Source organism: Typopeltis vanoorti, chromosome 1 (assembly GCF_054136105.1).
Source record: "Typopeltis vanoorti isolate ZY-2024b chromosome 1, IOZ_Tvanoo_1.0, whole genome shotgun sequence".
Taxonomy (NCBI): Eukaryota; Metazoa; Arthropoda; class Arachnida; order Uropygi; family Thelyphonidae; genus Typopeltis; species Typopeltis vanoorti.
The window spans coordinates 47,782,099-47,803,259 of record NC_143549.1 but is presented as its reverse complement, the minus strand read 5'-3'; the positions used below and the strand labels follow the sequence as shown (position 1 = coordinate 47,803,259).

General features: G+C 36.4%; 1 protein-coding gene across 1 annotated transcript in view; it reads left to right on the top strand.

The window, feature by feature from the left end:
* Positions 1-407: 407 nt before the first annotated feature.
* Positions 408-21,161, top strand: part of LOC150109953 (coiled-coil domain-containing protein 42 homolog) — a 196,528-nt gene continuing 175,774 nt past the window's right edge. Inside the window, exons 1-2 of the mRNA XM_090400490.1 lie at positions 408-475; positions 10,976-11,081. Coding sequence (XP_090256616.1) covers positions 408-475; positions 10,976-11,081 — 174 coding nt within the window. The remainder of the gene's footprint in view (positions 476-10,975; positions 11,082-21,161) is intronic.

Below are 21,161 nucleotides of genomic sequence, written 5' to 3'. Positions count from 1 at the left end.
TCAAGTTGAATAGTGTGTTGAACCTCTGCTAGAAAGTTCCTCACTGCATGCTGTGAGGCTTGGGTGGGGGGAAATACATCGAAGCGCTACTCCGGGAACAAAACATAGCAACAACCACCTTACTCTTCCAAGAAGCAAGGTGCAGATGGTGTTTCTCCAGTCAATAAAAGACATCTACTACCTAGAGGTCTAGTTTGTATTTCCAACCAAACCTTTAGTTTGGCGGTTCTTGAGCGTTTTTCATGCGGTGCCAATAACATTTTTCATTCAGTGATCGTCATGCTAGTTACCATGGTTACTCAGATCTTCCTAGTTGAGACATGAAGTGTTTATAATTATGACCGTACATAACAACTTAGTTTAATTTATTTTTCCAGATTAGTTATTATACGGCAACAAGCAACAAAATGACTTCGGTAAATGTAGACGCTGAAGATTATTTAAAGATCAGGTTTGGAAAAAAAAGCATTCTGACGTAAGTCTGAAAATAACATTTAATTTGCTTATGTCAAAGAAACATGTACTTTTAATAATAAGGTTTCTATTAAGTTTGAATCATTCCTCTGTAAATGCCAAACGTAGCATATCAGACAATTTCTTACCTTTCAATGATAACAGCGCAATTCATATGAATTGGAGCTCGTTACTGTTTATATATTCCACAGTACTCGAAATGATGAAGGTAGAGATAGCATGCACCTATCCATTTTTTCCCTCCATTCGATAAATAACCCATTTTCTATTAATGTGGTAAAATTTTTAGATTTAAATAAATCTTTCTTCTTCCTAATTATTAAACTGTAATAATTTCCTATGTCCACTCTAATAATTGACATATAGAAGCAAGTGTTTTGATTTTTTTTTTAAATTTACTTATTCTCTCTATACAACCAGAGGTCTCAATTTTAAAATAACGTGTGGCAGATCAGTCCTTTATTATTAGTAACATCTAACTTCCATGGAGTTGGAGATTCATCCTGGGTGGTACACAGTATTGCACACAATGCTCATCCAACTGTCTCTTAATACGATTTCATGGGTCTACATTAACAACACACTCAGGCAGCACATTCCACAAGAACCTGTTCCTCATTCCTCTGCTCACACCCTCTTTATACAGTTTCCATCGATGGCCTCTTGTTTTACCCCCCCCCCTCCCTCCCGTTTTGTGAAAAATCTTTTCCATGTCAACCTGATAACAACCCTTGACTAACTTATATATCTGAACTATATCCTCCCCCCTCCTCCTATTTGCAAGGCTTTGCAATTTACATTCTTTCAATTTATCATCGTATTTCACATTCCAAAGACCACTGACAACCTTTGTGAATCTTCTCTGGACACTTTACAACATATCCTTGCAACCATGAAAACCTGGCAACCAGATCTGTCCACAATAATCCATATGAGGCCTGATCAAGGCCTTATACAATGGCATCATATCCTCTTTATTTCTGCATGTCAAGGTACTCCACATCATTGTCATTATCCAATGTGATGTCTTCACAACTTCTGCAATTTGCCATCTTAATTTCAGGTCTTTGTCCACCACCACTACTCCATGATCTCTCATTTCCTCTACCTCCTTTAAAGTTTCCCACCAACTGTATACTTTACATCCGATCATTGCTTACCAAATTTAATTTCAAAAACTTACACTTTGCAACATTGAACTGACAGTTCCACTTACTTGCTCATTCTTGCAATCTGTTCAAGTCCTCATGCAAGGCCGTAACATCTGCTTTTGATCCAAATTTATATTGTCTGCAAACAGCTCTTATCATTAGTTAAACTTATCCCAATATCATTAATATACAAATTGAACAATGATGGTCCCTAAACTGATCCAAGTGAGACAACATTACTGGCCTACCTCTTATGGGATACTGCACACCCCCCTTATACAACTTTTTGATACCTATCTCAGAGCCAATCATTGATCCAGTTCAGAAGTCTGTTATCCAATCCCATCAATTTCATTTATTTAATAGTTTACAGTGTGGGAGCATATTAACCATCTTACCAGCCATTATAGATCAAATACACATTCTCATATGCTTCGTATCCATCATATATTTCAATGTAATATCAATGGATATTACAGTTTTAGTATGCACTTTGCATCCATGATAACCTTGACGTTTATAGACGTCTTGGCTGGTAGCATGGTTAAAAGCATTTGCAAACATCTAATTACACCACTGTATGTGCATCTCCCCTGTCCAAGTATTTGTCACCTTGTTATAGTAAATAAATAAGTTAGTAAAACATGTTCTCCCCTTAACAAACCCATGATGATAACCACAGAGAATACTGCTGTTATCAACCCATTTCTGTATCCTACTTCTCACCAATCTCTCCAATACCTTTTCCACAATTCCAGATATACAGATTGGCCTATAATTTGAAACAGCCTTATCACCACCACCATTTTGCAGTGGAACAATTTTACGTTCTTTCCACTCTCTTGAAACCTGTGCGATAATGATAATAATATGTGGTCACCTGTGTTGTAAGAGTCTTATTAAACAAGCATGCCAATGCTATGCCAGTTTCCTGGAACATTCCCTTATTATTATTATTATTTTATTATTATTATTATTTGACACCTCCAGGGAGTCCTAAGACTCATTGAGGGAGGGCACCTACTCTACAACTCACTGCCTCCACCACTCAACCTCATCCGCAAACTGCCTCATCTACACCAGCACTTTGCATCCATAAGATGAGCTTAAGATGAATGGTGATATGTCATCAAAGCTTATTGCCTTATTGACATCAAAAGGTTATTTATTTCATCAAATAGCTTCTGCTTACTCATAATTAAGACATCCTCTCCTCTGTCCTTGACACTTAAGTTCCTCATGATTCAGCTCTGATCAGGATGAAACACCCTTATTAATTGATATATTGATCATTGAATACATCAACAATGTCTTCTGCAGCAGTTACCATTCTACAATTTTCATCCATTAACATCATTTTACCCTGATCATTTCTTCCTTCTACTTGACGCATATCTTAAAAATTCCTCTAGTTTTTTTTTTTTTTTGTCTATTTGTCAATTTCTGCTCATACTACACTATTTGTTTTTCTTACTTGTTTTTCTTAAATGAGAAGGAATACCTACCATATTCAGCCTTTTGGCCTTCAGAATACATTCACACATTGATGCTGTTATGTATTTCTTTGTTGGTTCCCAAGCAGAATTTATTTCCTTACCACTCAACTCCTCATTCAATGCTATAGTTTGAAGCTGTCTCCTAAGCTTGTCATAATCACTAGCCTTATAATTTCACATATATCCTCACAGAAATCTGCATATGGCTAGCCTCAACCTAGGCGATCACTTCATGATCACTCTCACCAACGGGAGGAAAGTGTAAAATCCTACTCACAATTACATTCTCTGATGATATGATGAAATCTAAATCTCTTCATTCTCGTGTGCTCTCCTTTACATGCCACCTGAGATAGTTATCTCTGAAGAACTCAAGAAATTAATTTTCCTTATTCCTAAATGCTATTTCTTCATTCCAATCTATACTGCCATCTACTTTTGTTGATAATTAAAATCATCCATAATAATTACCCTTCCTTTGTTCACTAATCCAAGTTGTTTATACATCTCTTCATCATCACCCTACATCCCATGCCCTTCAGCAACATCAATATGTCTTCCTGTCAACCTCCACGTTACACCACACTGCCTCATAACCAGTGCTACTATTTTCCTTCTTTCATGTCTGCTTTATGTGGACTTATTTCCATACTATCACCAGTATCATTTCCCCTCCCTTCTTGCCCTTTCTATCCTCTCGAAAATTACCTTTCTTGTGACAGTAAATGCCAAAAAGAAACAGGGTTAATAATAAAGTATTGTTATTGACTAACTACTAAATATTTAAATAGTCATGATGCTAAATATCAGTAATAAACACAATACAGTAAAAAGAACAGATGACAGAATTTAATTATATTAATAAATTCTAGTAATATCTTGATGTTAGATATACATTAATATCAATTTCTGATTTTAAATATAACACTGTAGTAAAAATAGCCATTTTAGAATTTAGTTATTTTTATTATTATCTCAAGTCTCATGGAGCCAAAGACTCATCTAGGAGGTCCTTTTGTCATACACACACAGCTCATTATACTGTGTCTTAAACACGGTATAAGATAGTATACTGCAGACACCAAAGTATAAGTAGTGTCTGCAGTATTCTTTGCAGACACCATACTCTCAGACGAGCCATTCTGATCATTCACAGCTCTGTATGCAAAAAACTTCACTCCCCAGCTCCCACCCTCCTTATACAGTTTCCAGGGATGATCTCTGGTTCCCCCCTCCGATCTCCCACCGTTTTCTCTCCAACATTGATCTTATAACAACTGCTTACTAACTTGTAGATGTCTATCATACCACTAGTCTCTGTAAATTGCATCTTCTCAACCTTTCCTCATATTCTACATTCTAGAGATCAGAAACTACTTAGTCAGTCGCCTCTGAACCCTCCCCCCCCCCCCAACATCTCTTCATCCTTTTGAAAACCAGATGACCAAATCTGTGCACAGTAGTCCATGTGCGGCCTAATCAAAGCCCTATACAGTGGAACAAGAACCTCCTTTCTTCTACAAGTCAGTGTCCTCTGCATCATTCCCAGAATTCTTTGTGTTGTCCTCACAATTTTGGTCATGTGTTCCTCTAAATTTCAGATCCTTATCCATCATCACCCCAAGATCTCTTATTTCTTCAAACTCCAACAATATATCCCCACCAAGCATAAATTCTGCATCCCATCTTTGTTTCCCATATTTTCAAACTTTACATTTTCAATATTATTATTATTATTATTAGTATGGGTATCTCCATGGAGTCAGTAGACTCATTGTGGGAGACCCAAACTAGCAAAACAATATCTGTCATATCTCTTCTTGAATTCATTTACAGACGAAGAGCTCACAACTAAGTCAGGCAATGAATTCCACCACTCATTCACCACCCTCCAGGCAAAAAACCTTGTTCTGACACCCTTGTTAACCACACTCTTCTTTAATTTCCAGGGATGACCTCTTCTTCCATCACTATCACACAGCTGAAACATTTCCCCTTCATCAATCCTACAAAAACTCTTCAGTAATTTAAGTGTTTCCATCATATCCCCTATCAACCAACTTCTGCAATCCACAAGCACTCAATCTATCAATGTAGGGAGCATTTTTTACATCACTTATCAACTTAGTCACTCTTCTCTGAACCCTCTCCACAGCCTCCTCATCTCCAAGGAAACCAGGTGACCAGACCTGAGCACAGTAATCCAAATGTGGAAGTATCAATGCTTTATAAAGGGGAATAATAATCTCTTTATCTCTGGATGTCAGTGTGTTCCTCAACAACCAAGTAATCCTATGTGCAATCCTGGGCACCTTAGCAATGTGTCCTCTGAACTTCATCACCCTATCTACCAACACCCCTAAGTCTCTAGCCTCATCAATCTCTTGGAGTACCATTTCATTAATGTAGTACACAGCTGGTAATCTTTTAATCCCAAAATGCATGACTTTACACTTTTCCACATTGAACTGATATCCATTACCTTTTGCCCATTCTACCAGCTTATTTAAATCATCCTGCAAACTTTCAACATCAGCTTGATTTTTTATTGTGCTACCCAACTTTGCATCATCAGCAAACAACTGAATATCTCCCTGTAAGTCATTTCCTATATCATTTATATACAAATTAAACAACAATGGCCCAAGCACAGACTCACATCTCCATTCCCATGCCCATGCATACAATCTGTTTAAGTCTTCTTGTCAGGACACATCTTCTCTACTCTTCATAGTTCATCTCAACTTTGCATCATCTGCAAACAACTGAATATCCCCATCCAAATCTTCACCAATATCATTAACATACAGGTTAATGATGACCTGTATGTTAAAATTGACCCCCTGAAGCAAACCACTAGTGAATTTCCTCTTCCAGGATATTGCTCCTCCATACACAACTTACTGATACCTATCAGATAGCCAGTCTCCAATCCAATGTACTAATCTAATATCCAACCTCATCCACTCTAGTTTAACTATCAACTTATGCAGTAATCTATCGATCTATTTATGACTTGAAAAAAAAAAAAGTACTGAATCTGATGTACACAGAAGCTCTTGTTTTTTGATTCTTAATAATTTTGTACAAAATGTATTTGTAATGTTTAGTTTGATTAAATGAATAGTAAATAAAATTAATTTTTTGATAAAAGACTAATTTTAATGGTGCACATGCAATCTATGGATTGCATATGCCCCATTAAAATTTGTTAGCCTGGTTGGCCGAGTGGTTAGTGTATCCGCTCTCCAGCCAAAAGGCTGCGGGTTTGAATCCTGCCGTGGGCATGGATGTTTGTGATTGTCTGTGAAAATACTAGTAGTGTTAGTGGTTGGCAATAGATGGCGTTGGTGCAGATGATGAAGGTAGTTGTGGTTGGTCGAGTGGTGGAGACGGAGAGGTTCAGTGTTGCAAAGTGTAAGGTTTTGAGATTGGTAAGCAACAATGGAATGCAATGTATGCACTTGGCGGGGAAATGAGAGATCTCAGAGGCCAGATTCTGGGCCACATTGCACAAGTTGTAAAGATATCACTTCAGATAATGGCAATGATGCAGAGAATCCTGACGTGCAGAAATAGAGAGGTTATGATGGCATTGTATAAATCCTTGATCAGGCCTCGTATAGATTATTATGCACAGATTTGGTTGCCAGGTTTTCATGGTGACGAGGATATGTTGGAAAGAAACCAGAGAAGAGTTACAAAGGTGGTCAGTGGTCTTTGGAATGTGGAGTATAAGGACAGATTGAGAGAATTTAAGTTGCAGAGTTTCGTGAATAGGAGGAAAGGGGGGGGTAACATTATATGATTGAGACATAAGCTAGTCTGGGGTTGTTATTGGGTCAACATGGAAGAGATTTTTAGAATAGGAGTGGGGGTTCACTGGAAACTGTATAAGAAGGGTGTGAGCAGAAGAGTGAGGAGTAGGTTCTTTGCATGGAGAGTGGTTGTTGAGTGGAATGCATTGACTGAGTGTGTTGTGGATGTAGATGCATTGAATCAATTTAAAGCACAGTTGGATAAGCATCGTGTACAAAGGTGTGTACCTCCCACGATGAGTCTCCTACTCCATGGAGGTTCAGATTTTAATAATAATAATAAATGAATATTTCGTATATCATTCATAAAGAAATCAAACAACAGAGGATCAAGTACTTAACCCTATGGTGCATTACTAGTCACTTGCCTTCTCCTGGACTCAACTCGGCCTGGTTGGCTGAGTGGTTAGCATATCTGCTCTCCAGAGAAAAGGTTGCAAGTTTGAATTCCTCCATGGGCATGGATGTTTGTGATCGTCTGTGAAAATACTAGTAATGGTGGTGGACGGTAGATGGCGTTGGTTTAATTGGGGTTCATTGTAGTTGGTGGAGACGGAGCTGTAGATGCCCTCCCTCGATGAGTCTTTGGACTCTCTGGAGGTATCATGTAATAATAATAATAATAAAACTTCTTCATAAACCCCCTCTTTGATATATGTCCAGCAGCTACCCTCTAATCCAAATTACCAGATTCATATTCATCCCCATTTGCTTCAGTTTATGCAATAGAGTTTCATGGAATATCTTGTCAAATGCTTTATAGCATTAAGCTGAGTAGCCATTTCCCTCATTTAACTCTATTATCACTTTATTATAAAAATTATGCAAATCGCTAAGGCAAGACTTTCCCTTCATGAAATCATGTTGTTTCTCACAGAGTATCATATTCCCATTCACTCAGTCCTGAATTCTATCTTGCACCAATTTCTTCAATACGTTAATTACCACTTCTGAATACTGATTGGCCTATAATTTGCTACTTCTGTCTTGCAGCCTTCTTTATGTAGTCGGACTATTTTGACCTTTTTACACTCCATTGGGTCTTTCACAGTGGTGAGGCTTAAATTAAACTGCTTTGTTAGAGGATCTGATAATTCCCTTGCACATTCTCATAATACATGGGCCAATACATGGGGAGAATGGCTCAGGGAGAGATACCATAAGGTGGTGTATGGAGGAGCCGAGTCCAGAATGAGGCAGGTGACCAGTGGTGTGCCTCAGGGCTCTGTGCTTGGGCCAATGTTGTTTAATTTGTATATAAATGATATAGGAAACGGCTTAAAGGGAGATATTCAGTTGTTTGCTGATGATGCAAAGTTGTGTAGTGCAATAAAAAATCAAGCTGATGTTGAAAGTTTGCAGGAGGATTTAAATAAGCTGGTAAAATGGGCAAAAGTAAATGGATGTCAGTTCAATGTGGAAAAGTGTAAAGTCTTGCATTTTGGGATTAAAAGATTACCAGCTGTGTACTACATAGATGGAAAGGTACTCCAAGAGATTGATGAGGCTAGGGACTTAGGGGTATTGGTAGATAAGGAGATGAAGTTCAGAGGACACATTGCTAAGGTGTCCAAGATTGCACATAGGATTACTTGGTTGTTGAGGAACACACTGACATCCAGAGATAAAGAGGTTATTATTCCCCTTTATAAAGCATTGATACTTCCACATTTGGATTACTGTGCTCAGGTCTGGTCACCTGGATTCCTTGGAGATGAGGAGGCTGTGGAGAGGGTTCAGAGAAGAGTGACCAAGTTGGTGAGTGATATAAAAAATGCTCCCTACATTGATAGATTGAGAGCTTGTGGATTGCAGAGATTGGTTGATAGGCGAAGAAGAGGGGATATGATAGAAACATTCAAATTACTAAAAGGTTTTTATAGGATTGATGCAGGGGAAATGTTTCAGCTGTGTGATAGTGATGGAAGAACAAGAGGTCATCTCTGGAAATTAAAGAAGAGTGTGGTTAACAAAGGTGTCAGAACAAGGTTTTTTGCCTGGAGGGTGGTGAATGAGTGGAATTCATTGCCTGACTTTGTTGTGAGCTCTTCATCTGTAAATGAATTCAAGAAGAGATATGACAGATATTGTTTTGCTAGCTTGGGTCTCCCGCGATGAGTCTACTGACTCCATGGAGATACCCGTAATAATAATAATAATAATAATAATAATATGCCATCTTATCCCATGGCTATGTTTGTGTTGAAATTCTGCAATATTTTAAGCACTCCCATTTTTTCATCCTCTGTTCTCCTATCAGTCATTGTTATTGTAATATTACAACCTAGATGGTACACCCTACTAAATGCTCATTCAGTATTTGGTTTGCTTCTGTTACCTCCTCACCATCAGCACTTTTTAAAGTCATCCTTCTGTAGTCATTCCTCCTTTCACTTGCCACATAGTGAAAGAACTTTTTGGTTTGCTTCTGTTACCTCCTCACCATCAGCACTTTTTAAAGTCATCCTTCTGTAGTCATTCCTCCTTTCACTTGCCACATAGTGAAAGAACTTTTAGGATTTCTTTTGGCCTCATAAACTAGCTTTCTCTCATAATTAACTTTGGTCTCCCTTACCATACAGGTCACCCTTCTTGCCTGTGCCTTATATTGCTCATGGGCCCTCTGCAACTTTTGTTTGTGTGTAACTTCTGCTTAATGAAGTTATTCATCTATCTTACTCCTACCCGATTTATCCTTCTGACTCTGGGTATGCATTCTGATACTGCTTTCTTCAAACATCTTGACCATTTGCAATACATCATAAACATCACTAACTTCCCAATTCTTATGCCATGGCACTGCTGAAAGCTGACTCCTCAGTTTGTCAGAATTGCCATCTGTTGTGATATTCTTACAATTTTAGCAGTGTGATTTCTAAACTTAAATCTCTGTTCAACTTCACTCCCAGATATCTCATCTCTTCCACCTCCTTCAAAATTTCTCTATTAATGCCTACTAAATTTCAAAACCTTGCACTTGGCAACATTAACTTAAAAGCTTCACTCATTTGCCCACCACGCACATAATCTATTCAGATATTCAGCTACTTCTCATAGCTGGTCCCAACTCTTGCATCATCAGCAAACATTTGTACATCTCCAGTTAAGTTAGTCCCAATGTCATTAACATTCAAGTTAAACAGTAGTGATTCAAAAAAAAAGATTCCTGTCGTACTTCACCATATACAGCTACTGATACCATCTGATAGCCAGATGCTTGGTACGCTCTTATAGGATGGAATGAAGCTGGATGTCAGGATAATACAGAAAGCTGTTAAGTGAATCTGTTAGAAGGTGATCTGTAAATTGATCATTATTTAGATACCTAGCTGACTTTTTTCTGATAAACCTTTATCATACATCTTGAACCTTGCCTTCCTGGTTGGCTGTGGGAGATCACTGCCCCATATATTGGAGACCTGAAGTGGCTTGAAAAAGTTCCATGTTTGGTCTAAATTAAAAAATACAAAAAAAAAAAAAAATAAATAAATAAAAATTGATAAAAAAAAAAATTCCTTAACTCACCCATGGTATAAAACTGTAGGTTAGCAAATAACCTTTTTGTGGGTGGGAGCAACATAAAAAAAAAAAAAAATACAGAATGGAGAATATGAATGTCTTCTCAAGGCAATTGAGAGCAAATACTATAATTATTTAGTATTTTCTTCATAAGGTGGCAATTATAACCAGTATAAAAGAGGACATTTGCAAAACATGATGTGTACACTTGACGGATCTCAACATTTTGATGGTATCTAATTTTTGATAAGGAGGATGATGGATTTGGTTAGTGTAGAGAAGGTGGAAGAAGAGAATTCAAGAGGCCTGATATAAACTTTTTTGAGTGGGCTCAAAAATATTAGTTATGTCAAAATTAACATTATAAATCATGCTCAGGTAAAATAAAGAAGACAAAAAATACAGTTGTTTGGGAGAAAATAAACAAACAAACAGACTTGTTTGTAATGCCAATTTTGGCAATATTTTTGAACTGAATTAATTAACAATTATAATACTTTTTTTTTTTTTAATTTAGCAAAATTCCTGATGCCAGTGAGGGAAATATTCCTTTAACAACAAAGCTTCTGAATAAACAGCGTGAAATGATGGAACTTGATGAATTATTGGAAAATGAAAGAGAGGTATGCATATTTTTTAGAGTAAAATTTAAAAGACATTTAAAAATTAAATTATCTTAATTGTGCTATCTGGATATAGAGCAGCTTTAGTGAGAGAGTGAGTTGAGTTGAGTTGAATTAAGTTAGTTAGTTTTTAGTACTCTCAGTTGTGGATTTCACTAGTCCACTAACAGTTGTTTCTCATTACAGACCAGACAGAAATCAAGAATAAAGAATCTTTTAATGGATATAGTTTCATTGTCAAATTGAAACTTTTCATGTTCTTTGTTTATTTCTTATGAATTGTGTAGTGTAGAGTTTGTTTACAAAATGTATATAAGGGATGGGTTTTTTATTATTATTTTTTAAGTGAATAGCAATATAACTTAGCTATAATTGCCTCACATGATAAGATAATCAGGCATGTGTCAATTGTATATTTGGTTTAATCTTAAAGTTTGCATCTGAAGTATTTTCAGGACTAGGGCAACTTGTGGTAAAGGTGGTATAAGTTCTCATCACTTGCTTTAGTATCTCCTATAATGCAAAGCACATCTCCTTGCAGTCATATATAATGTTGTGCATTAAGGGAAGGGTTGCTATCCAGGCCAGTTTCGACCTTGATTGAGGTCTCATCAGTGGGAGCCAGATCCATACTAAGACCTACTAAGGCAAGTGATGAGAACTTAGTACCACCTTTACCACGAGTTGCCCTGGTCCTGAAAATACTTCAGGTGCAAACTCTGTTTGCTTACACTTGGATAAAGGATTAAATCAAATATATAATTGGTAGCATAGCCAAGTGAAAAATCTTCCATCAACTTACCTCTAATCGAGAGAATTTAAATAATAAAGTGTGACACCTTTTGGCAACATGTATAGGTAAATATGACTTCTCCATTTCTTCCACCTTAGTATCACCACCTCTGGGTGTGGCTCCCACTGATGAGACCTCAGTGAAGGTCGAAACCGGTCTGGGTAATGGCCCTTCTCTTAATGCATAGCATTATACATGTCTGCAAGATGTGCTTTGCATTATGGGAGATACTAAGGCAAGTGATGAGAACTTATATCACCTTTATCATGAATTGCTCTAGTCCTGAAAATACTTCATGTGCAAACTTTGTTTGCTTACATTTGGATAAAGGATTAAACCAAATATATAATTGGTAGCATAGCCAAGTGAAAAAAACTTCCATCAGCTTCTACCAAAACTTCCATGATGTGTGTGTCAACTTTTGACTTAATATTCAGCTACCATTTTGTAGCTCCTAAAGCTATGAGATTAGTGTTATTACCTGGAAGTTTATCTTTTTTGTGGGATAAAAAATCCTTCTATAATATAAGGTATGTAAATATGAGGTTTTTCTTATCCTAGATGGCATTCTAATCTAGCAAGTCATTAGTGTAATGATTCTTAGTGTGTGTTTGTGTTTCTTAGCTGCTTTGCAAAAAATATTTCATTGGTGGAGAGGAATGATATTTCAGCCATTTTAAGAACAAGAAGATGTGCCATGCAATTTTGTTGGATGGAGATATTCTCCTGTGTTCTTTGTAACAGAGAGGTAGCTGGCATTTTCTCTTCATTCCATTTTCCCCATGAACTGTAATCTCTAGCTGTTGAAGAGATACATAATCAGATTCCTTCTTTCTGCCTTGTCATTGCTGCATTATAGATTTTATGATCCTTTAAATGTATGCATGGCATTGATAAAATAAAAACGTTTATAAAAATAAATTGATTTCTGATTATGAAGATATCATTCATGTGACAGACTAGTAGCAGTAAACCTGTTTATGGTCCAATAAACAGCTTTACTACCAGTAGGCTACTCTAACACACATTGCTTTACTATTTTTCTCTATATGAATATATAATTACTAATTATATGAAGCAATCAATTATAAAAACTTCATATAATCAATCTTGATCGGAGTACAATCAAGATTGATCGGAATACAATCAATCAATTCTTCAATCTTGATCGGAGCTTGCTCCACCCTTGCTCTGAGTTGCCTCAGTGTTGCACTACCAAATGGGCTATGTGTTGCACTATCCAGGTATTTGCTTATGCTTGGACTCGCCAAACTTCTATATAGAAACTATATCCTATATATAGTTTCTATATTCGGCATGAAACTCTTTGAGTTTCTTATTCGGCTATGAAACAATATGGGATGTAATATCCCTTAACTTAAATGAATATATAATTATTTAATTAATATATTATTAATAGAGAATGACTTTAAAATGGCTAGTAGACAGATATTATTATTATTACTGGATTTCTATGGACCTTCAGGTCAGAACAGAAGAGGACCATTCTAGATCTCACTCCTGCAAATACTGTTTTCTTAAATTCCTCCTAAGGGCACTAGAGTGAATAAGTGGACCATTCTTGATCTCATTATATCTACTATATTGTTTCTTCAGTTATTCAAAGTTAGTAGAGTGAATATGCATTCCTGTTATACATTTTGGTTACTCATAGCTCCTGATGTGAAAAATTAATCCCTTACTAATCATGCTGTTATTTAAACTTCAGTAATAGTTGTTTGTAACTTTTCCTAGCTTTCCTTCTCCTTCCATTATGAATGTGAGCAATTGTTTGTTGTGTAAGATTATCTTAGTAACTTATTGGAAATGTCTCCATCTTAGTATACTCTTCTCATACTTACCAAAATGTGTAACTTACTTTTCTCACTGTGTCCTTCTAAACAATATTCCACATGCTTGATATTACTTGGAGATTTGTGAATATTATTATTGCACAGTCATCTCTGTGGAGTCCCTAAGACTCATCGTGGGTGATCCAAACATATAATGAATTGTCTGACAAAGCACTCACAACTAATTAAGGCACTCCATTCCATTCATCCACCAGTGTCCAAGTGAAAAAATCTATTCCTCATGCCCATGTTAACCACACTTTTTACCCAACTTCCAGGGATAATCTCTTGTTCTGCCCCCTTGGCATTAATCCTATAAAATCCTTTAAGTAACTTAAATGTTTCTATCATCTCACCCCCACCCCCTTTTTTTTTTTTTTTTTTGACTATCAACCAACTTTTGCAATCCCCACAAACTCTCAGTACTCTCATAGGGAGCATTCTACAGGCCTCACCTTTTTGGTCTATTGCTTTTGGATCCTCTCCACTACTTCCTCTTCCCCAAGAAAACCAGGCGACCAGACCTAAGCAAAGTAATCCAGATGTGGGCGTATCACGGTGTTATGAAAAGGAATGATAACTCCGTTATTTCTGCTCGTTTGTGTGTTCTTCAATTACCAAGTAATCTTATGGGTTATCCTGGCTACTTTAGCAACATGCCCTCTAAATTTCAACTCTCTATTTACTGCTATCCCCCAATTCCTTGGCTTCATCAATTTCTTGGAGAAATTGATGAAGTGTGTGTGTGCAGCCTGTAATCTTTGTAAACTTTTCACTTTCCCACATTAAATTGACATCCATTATGTTTTGTCCATACTGTCATAGCCTATTTAAATCATCCTGCAAGCTCTCTACTTGGTTAAATAAAGAAGCAACTCAGAAATGGAAATAAAAGCTACATTGAAATGGGAAGAAAAAATTTTCTCCTGATTAAATCAACACTGTGTAACTTCAATTTAGTGAGGTTACACAGCGTTGATTAAACAGCAGTACATATCACATGCTATGCGTGTGGTATGTATTGCTGTATGATGCAGAAACTTGGACCATGAAGACAACATCAATAAAAAAAAATTGAAGTATCTGAGATGTGGTTATGTAGATGAATGTTAAAAATCCATGGACCTCAAAAACTTCCAATCAAGATGTACTGGAACAAATGGGGAAATCACAGCAACTTTTAGATACCATAAAAAGAAGAAAACTGCATATCTTGGTCACCTCCTTCATAATGAAAAATATAAGATACTTCAATTGATTATAAAAAGGAAGATAAATGGAAGAAGAAGACAAGGAAGATGAATAAGATCTTTGGCATCAGACAGTTGACTGACACTAGATCTGAAAGCCTATTCAGAATAGCTGAAGATTGCTCAAAATTTTCTAAAATGGTCTCAGAGAAGAGGAAGAAGTCTATCTGTTCATCAGGTTTTTTAAGAAGATACTACCTTGACTACATAATAACAAAGAAAACAATCCAGAACCAAGTTAAATCTTATAAGGTTTACTCAGGAGCAAATCATAATTTAGTTAGTTTGAATAATCTCAGATTCTAGCTGCAAATCTCAAAAATAAAAATTTATGATGTGAATCAATTGAAAAAATACAACTATAAAAAATTAATATAAGTCTTTTTGGAGATGGGCAAATGAAACCAAATAAATAACCATAAGCAAAACTGCTGGAAAAAAAATAATATAAGATTAGGGAAACAATATACTAAACAGCAGAGAAATTCCTGGACAAAGTACCTAGAAGGTGAACCTAGAAAAACTTAGGTAACAAACAAAATGATCTCATTGATAGATGATCAAAATAAAAGAATATATAAGATTAAGGAAGATGATTACTTTAGAGTGCAGAAGACTAAAGGAAAAGTGGATAAACAAAAGATATACCAGGAGATTGAAAATGTGATGAAAGTAGAAAAAATATACATTGTGTAGAGATTAACCCTTTGACATATAAATTATTTTTTAAATTGGCTCTAAATTCGTTTGAAATTGACACGAACTTCATAACGTCTGCGATACGTCAAAATAAATTTTTGCGCAATAAACAAAAGACTTGTCACAGACGTCTTTATATGTTAATGGGTTAATAAAAGAAATGCAATGTTGTGGAAAATCAGACGTACTGTGATTAAACAAGAAAATTATTAGATCTTGGCAGAACCATAAGATATAGAAACAATATGAAGACAGTATTTACATATGAATGTGATAGATAAAAAGATGATTCAAATGAAGATCAAGGATATGATATTCTAAAGTGCAGTTTGAAAGTGCACTTTGCCAACTACACAGTGGAAAAGCATCAGCATCAGGTCATGATGATAAAGTAGAACTGATAAAGGAAGCTGATGACATAATAAAATCTGTGCCATTTGAACTTATTAAAGAAAGTTTTTACAGAAAAGGGGAAACAATGAGAGACTTCAAACAAAGTGTAATAATCCCTTTACCATAGAAAGCAAATGCTAGCGATAGACATTATTTCACCATTAACCTCTTGTCGATTGCTTCAAAATTTTTATCAAAATAATACAAAGCAGATTAAGAAATAAAGCAGAGGGGAACCTAAGTGAAGACTAGTTGGAATTTAGGGAAAGTATGAGACAAGAGAGACAATTTATGTCATAAGACAAATCATACAGAAATGAATTAGAGAAGGCATTTGACAAGAAGACTGGGAAAAATTCATAAGTATGAAAAAGAGCTAGCATAGACTAGAGAGACAAGAAAGCTATATATGATTTGTACTCAAAACAAACAGCTAGAAATGGAAGAGATGAGAATTCTGAAACTGTTAAAATAAAGAGAGGAGTTAGGCAGGGCTGTTCGTTGTCCTCACTTTTCTTTAACTTATATACAGAAGAAGCTGTGAGCATTGTAAGTAAAGTTAGTTTGCAACACTGTCAGGAGACATAGTTGGTAACTCAATTGTTACTCTTGACAGATATATACGCTAGTTGTATGTAGTGTACATGCACACAAGGTAACACAGCCCATTCTAACTAGTGTCCTTGTGTGGAGAAGTGGTTAAAGTTAACATCTCAGTTTGCAACACTCTAAGGTATGTTCACAAGATTAGAACAACGATACTGGATCAAGGTCCATGTTGCATGAGGTATAACCATGATCAGCTTGTTATCATGGCCTTAGGAAAGCCTATGGTGAGAGTGCCCTACCATACTGGGCTGTTGCTAGATAGGTCAGTGCATTTCTTGTAGGGGCAAGATCACCCAGATGATATTGCAGTGCAAGACATCTCACAATTTCAGATGAACATATTGAGAGTTTTCAGGGACTCCTTGCAGTTGATTGTGATGGACTGTACTCCAGTTTACCCAGGAAACTGGTTTATCCCAGAAAAAATTGTTTGGCACATCCTAGAAGAGAAGCTTGGTATGTGCAATCTGGAATGATACAGAAATGAAGGGGATGTACTTTTGAAAATATTAGCCATTGAGGAAACTTATTCTGTCTACAGACTACAATTCCATACACTGTAAGTATGAAATTGTAGTCTGGTTTATCTTTGTTTATCCTATTGCAGAATTCTTATTCAGATTGTGCAACAGCTCTAATAACTTGTCCTCATACACCTGAGGACAAGTTATTAGAGTTTCTTCATCCAGTAAAGAGGTAGCAGTTTTCTTTTTTTCCATTTCTTCTTCTTAAATTCATACCAGATCTGTATACAAAATATACAGATACAGTACAGTCAGGATATTATTATTATTATTAAGAGAGACCTCCAGGGAGTCAGAGACTCATCGAGGGATGCCGCATACTACACGCACCAGCTATCATACTTATTCTTGAATTTATTCACACTGCTTGCACTCACAACATCCAATGGCAATCCATTCCAATCACACATACACACACCCTCTGTGAGAAAAATCTAGCCTTCACCCCTTCTTAGCAGCATTCATTCTATGCTTCCAAGGATGTCATCTTATCCTTTCCCTGCCCTCCATAATTTGAAAAATTCCATCAATCATATCACCCCCCACTTTCTCCTATTTGCTAGTGTCTGCAATGTACAAATTGTCAATCTGTCTTCTTTTAATGTTGCACGGTGATCAGCATTCATTTTAGAAATTATGGACTTTACAACCGTGTTATAAATAACTATTTTAATTTCCTGACATTTCGACCTTCATATTAACGTCATCATCTGGAGTATATACAGATATACAAGGACAAGCTGAATTACATTTCACACAGTAAGATAAAGAAACAATGATTTGATCACTGGTTATTCTACTGGCATGACCTCTAGTGGAAAAAAAAATATAGATAGAATTACAAATTAATTAATTATTTAGAAACTACATCTAAGCTAAATTCTATTTAAGATAACATGAGAGAAACATTCTCTCTTATAGATAGTTTTCTTACATAACAATCATGTCCTATTTTTAATATTACAATTGTCATATTAGATTTAAGATTCCGGATTATCTACAGTCCTGTTTATAGTTTAACTCTTAGGGAGAAAGGTTCCTTGGGTAGAATATGTGCCTTCCATATGCTTGGGATTTTTAGATCATCATTATTGTTCAGATTGGGGTGGTTGATAAGAAACTCATAGGCCTCCTTAAATTTGTGTTCATACCGTGTTTTGTGTGTGTTCAGGGCATGATCAGAAAGGCCAGCTTCACCATAGTTATTATATTTAATGTGTCGTTTGTGCTCCTTTTGTCTGATAGGAATTGTGTGTCCTGTTTCCCCTATATATGGTAGATTACAGGTGCAATAAATATGGTATACTCAACGGTGGGCCAGCGGAGGGAGTGGGTCTTTGGATGAGTTGAATAAACTTTTTAATTTTGCAGGAGTTTTAAAGGTGGCTTTGAGGTTGTATTTCTGTAGTATTCTGTTTATTTTATCTGATGTCCCTTTAATGTAAGGAATGGTTATAGTTTTATTGTAGCCTTGAGGTCTTGTAGAGAATTTTGTTAATAGTGTTTTGGCTATAACCATTTTTTAGAGAAGTATTGCTGATAAAATTTAAATTCGTCTTTCAGCGCTTGTTCATTGGAGCAGATCTTCAAAGCCCTGTTTTTAGAATATTAATGACACCTAGTTTTTGTGTTAGGTGGTGGTAGGAGTTTATGTGATATATTGGCCAGTATGTGTCGATTTCTGGTAAACATGAAGGAAAGACTGCCAGATGGAAGCTGAGTGACAAGTGTATCTAGAAACAGAAGTGTATTCTGTTTTTCAATCTCAATTGTGAACTGTATGTGTTTATGTTGTTTGTTTAGGTGGCTAAGGCAGCCATGGGGCCAGATCGTGAAAACATCGTCAACATATCTAAAGCCAGACTTTGGGTTTAAAGAAGAGGAATCTAGAGCATGTTGCTCAAAATGTAACATATAAAAGTTAGCAATAAGGGGGAAATAAGGCGAGCCCATGGCTGTGTCTTCTTTTTGTAGGTAGACAGCATTTTGCCATGCAAAATAACCAAAACGTAATACATGTGCAAAGAGCTCTGTGATATTTGGAGGGAATTTGTTGAAGAGGGCAGAGACATCAAAACTGACTAATAAATCATCTTTTTCTAATGCAATGTCTTTGATTATGTTTATGAAGTGTTGGGTGTTTCTGATATAGGAAGGGGAATGACCTACCAACTCCTTGAGTGTTGCCTCTATTTCTTGGCTAGGTGATAATTCAGGCTGTCTATACCTTCAACTATCAGACAGAGTGGTGTCTTTTGTTTGTGTATCTTTGGTAGACCATAAATTCGTTCATTCCCAGAGAATTTATGATGATGTGAACCTTAATATGAAAGTCAAAACTTCGGGAAATTAAAATTGTTATTTATAACACGGATGTAAAGTCCATAATTTCTAAAATTAGTCAATCTGTCTTCATAATCAGTGTTCCACAATCCTGATATCATTTTTAACACACTCTCTCTCCAGTATATCAGAATCACAACAGAAGCCAGGAGACCAGACCTGTGCACAATACTCCAAGTGAGGACTTATAAAGGCCTTGTAAAGAGTCAATGTTCGTTTCAACGTTGCAGTTATCTTTTGAGTTGTATTTGCAATCTTTGCTACCTGGTCACTGAACTTCAACTTCCTATCTACTAACACTCCAAGATCTCTGGCCTCATCAGTTTCTTCTAGCATAATCCTATCAATAAAGTACGACATTGGATATCTAATCATGCTGAAGTGGATGACTTTACATTTACTGACATTGAATTGGCATCCATTTTCCTATGCCCACAGTTCCATCCTATTCAAATCATTCTGCAAGTACTGCATATCAGCAGCATTCCTGATTACCCTACTTATCCTTGCATCATCAGCAAATAGTTGTATGTTGCTTGTCAAATCCTACCCCATATCATTAATGTACAGATTGAATAACATTGCACCAAGCACTGATCCTTGTGGTACACACCACTTGTTACCTTAACCCTTGCAGACTCACATCCCCTGTATACCACTTTTTGATATCTGTCAGTTAGCCATCCTCTTATCCATGCTAATATTCTATAACCCAAACCCATTCTTCAATTTATTCAACAGCAAAATCCAAAAATATCATGATGTATCCATTCCCCTTACCTCGTTCAATGTTAACATTGTCATAGAATATGAGCAAGTTCCTAAAACATGACCTTCCCTTAGTAAACCCTTGTTGCTTTGCAAAGTAGAGATTCACTCTCCACCCATTTCTGAATGTGAGCCCTAACCAATTTTTCCAAAATCTTCACCACCACCACCATCCCTGAGATACTAATTGGTCGATAGTTGGTTACATCGGTCTTTGCACCACCCCTGTGCAATGGAATCACCATACATTCTTTCCATTCCTGTCTAATCTTTCGTGTTCTAAGACTCATATTAAACAGCCTGGTTAAAGGAATAGCCAGTTCAGCTAAACACTCTTTTAGCACACATGCTGATATCCCATCAGTTCCTATTGCAGAATTCTTATTCAGATTGTGCAACAGCTCTAATAACTTGTCCTCATACACCTGAGTTTCTTCATCCAGTGAAGAGGTAGCAGTGAGCTCAATGTCATGTACACCAGGTTCATAGCTTTTAACAAAAAGGGTATTCAGTATTTGAACAACCTCTTCTGCATCTGTAACCCTCAGCCATCAGGATTTAGAAGAGTTATTCTTTCGTGTTCATTATTTCTTTTACTTGCCACATATCGATAGAATTCTTGTGGGGATTGTCTTTAGCACAGGGTATTTAAGGGTTGAAGCTGTATAACTGAGAGGAGACGTCCACATAGCCTTTAAAGGAATGCAGAGAACCAACCAGGGCTTCTGACCTGATGTCCAGTCCCCACCTTCTCGTGGTGCACCTTGTTGGGTATCTACCTGATACTAAACGAATGAGGATGGGCTGGTAATTTAGGATTTAACCAACCAAATTGTATTCTTATTGGC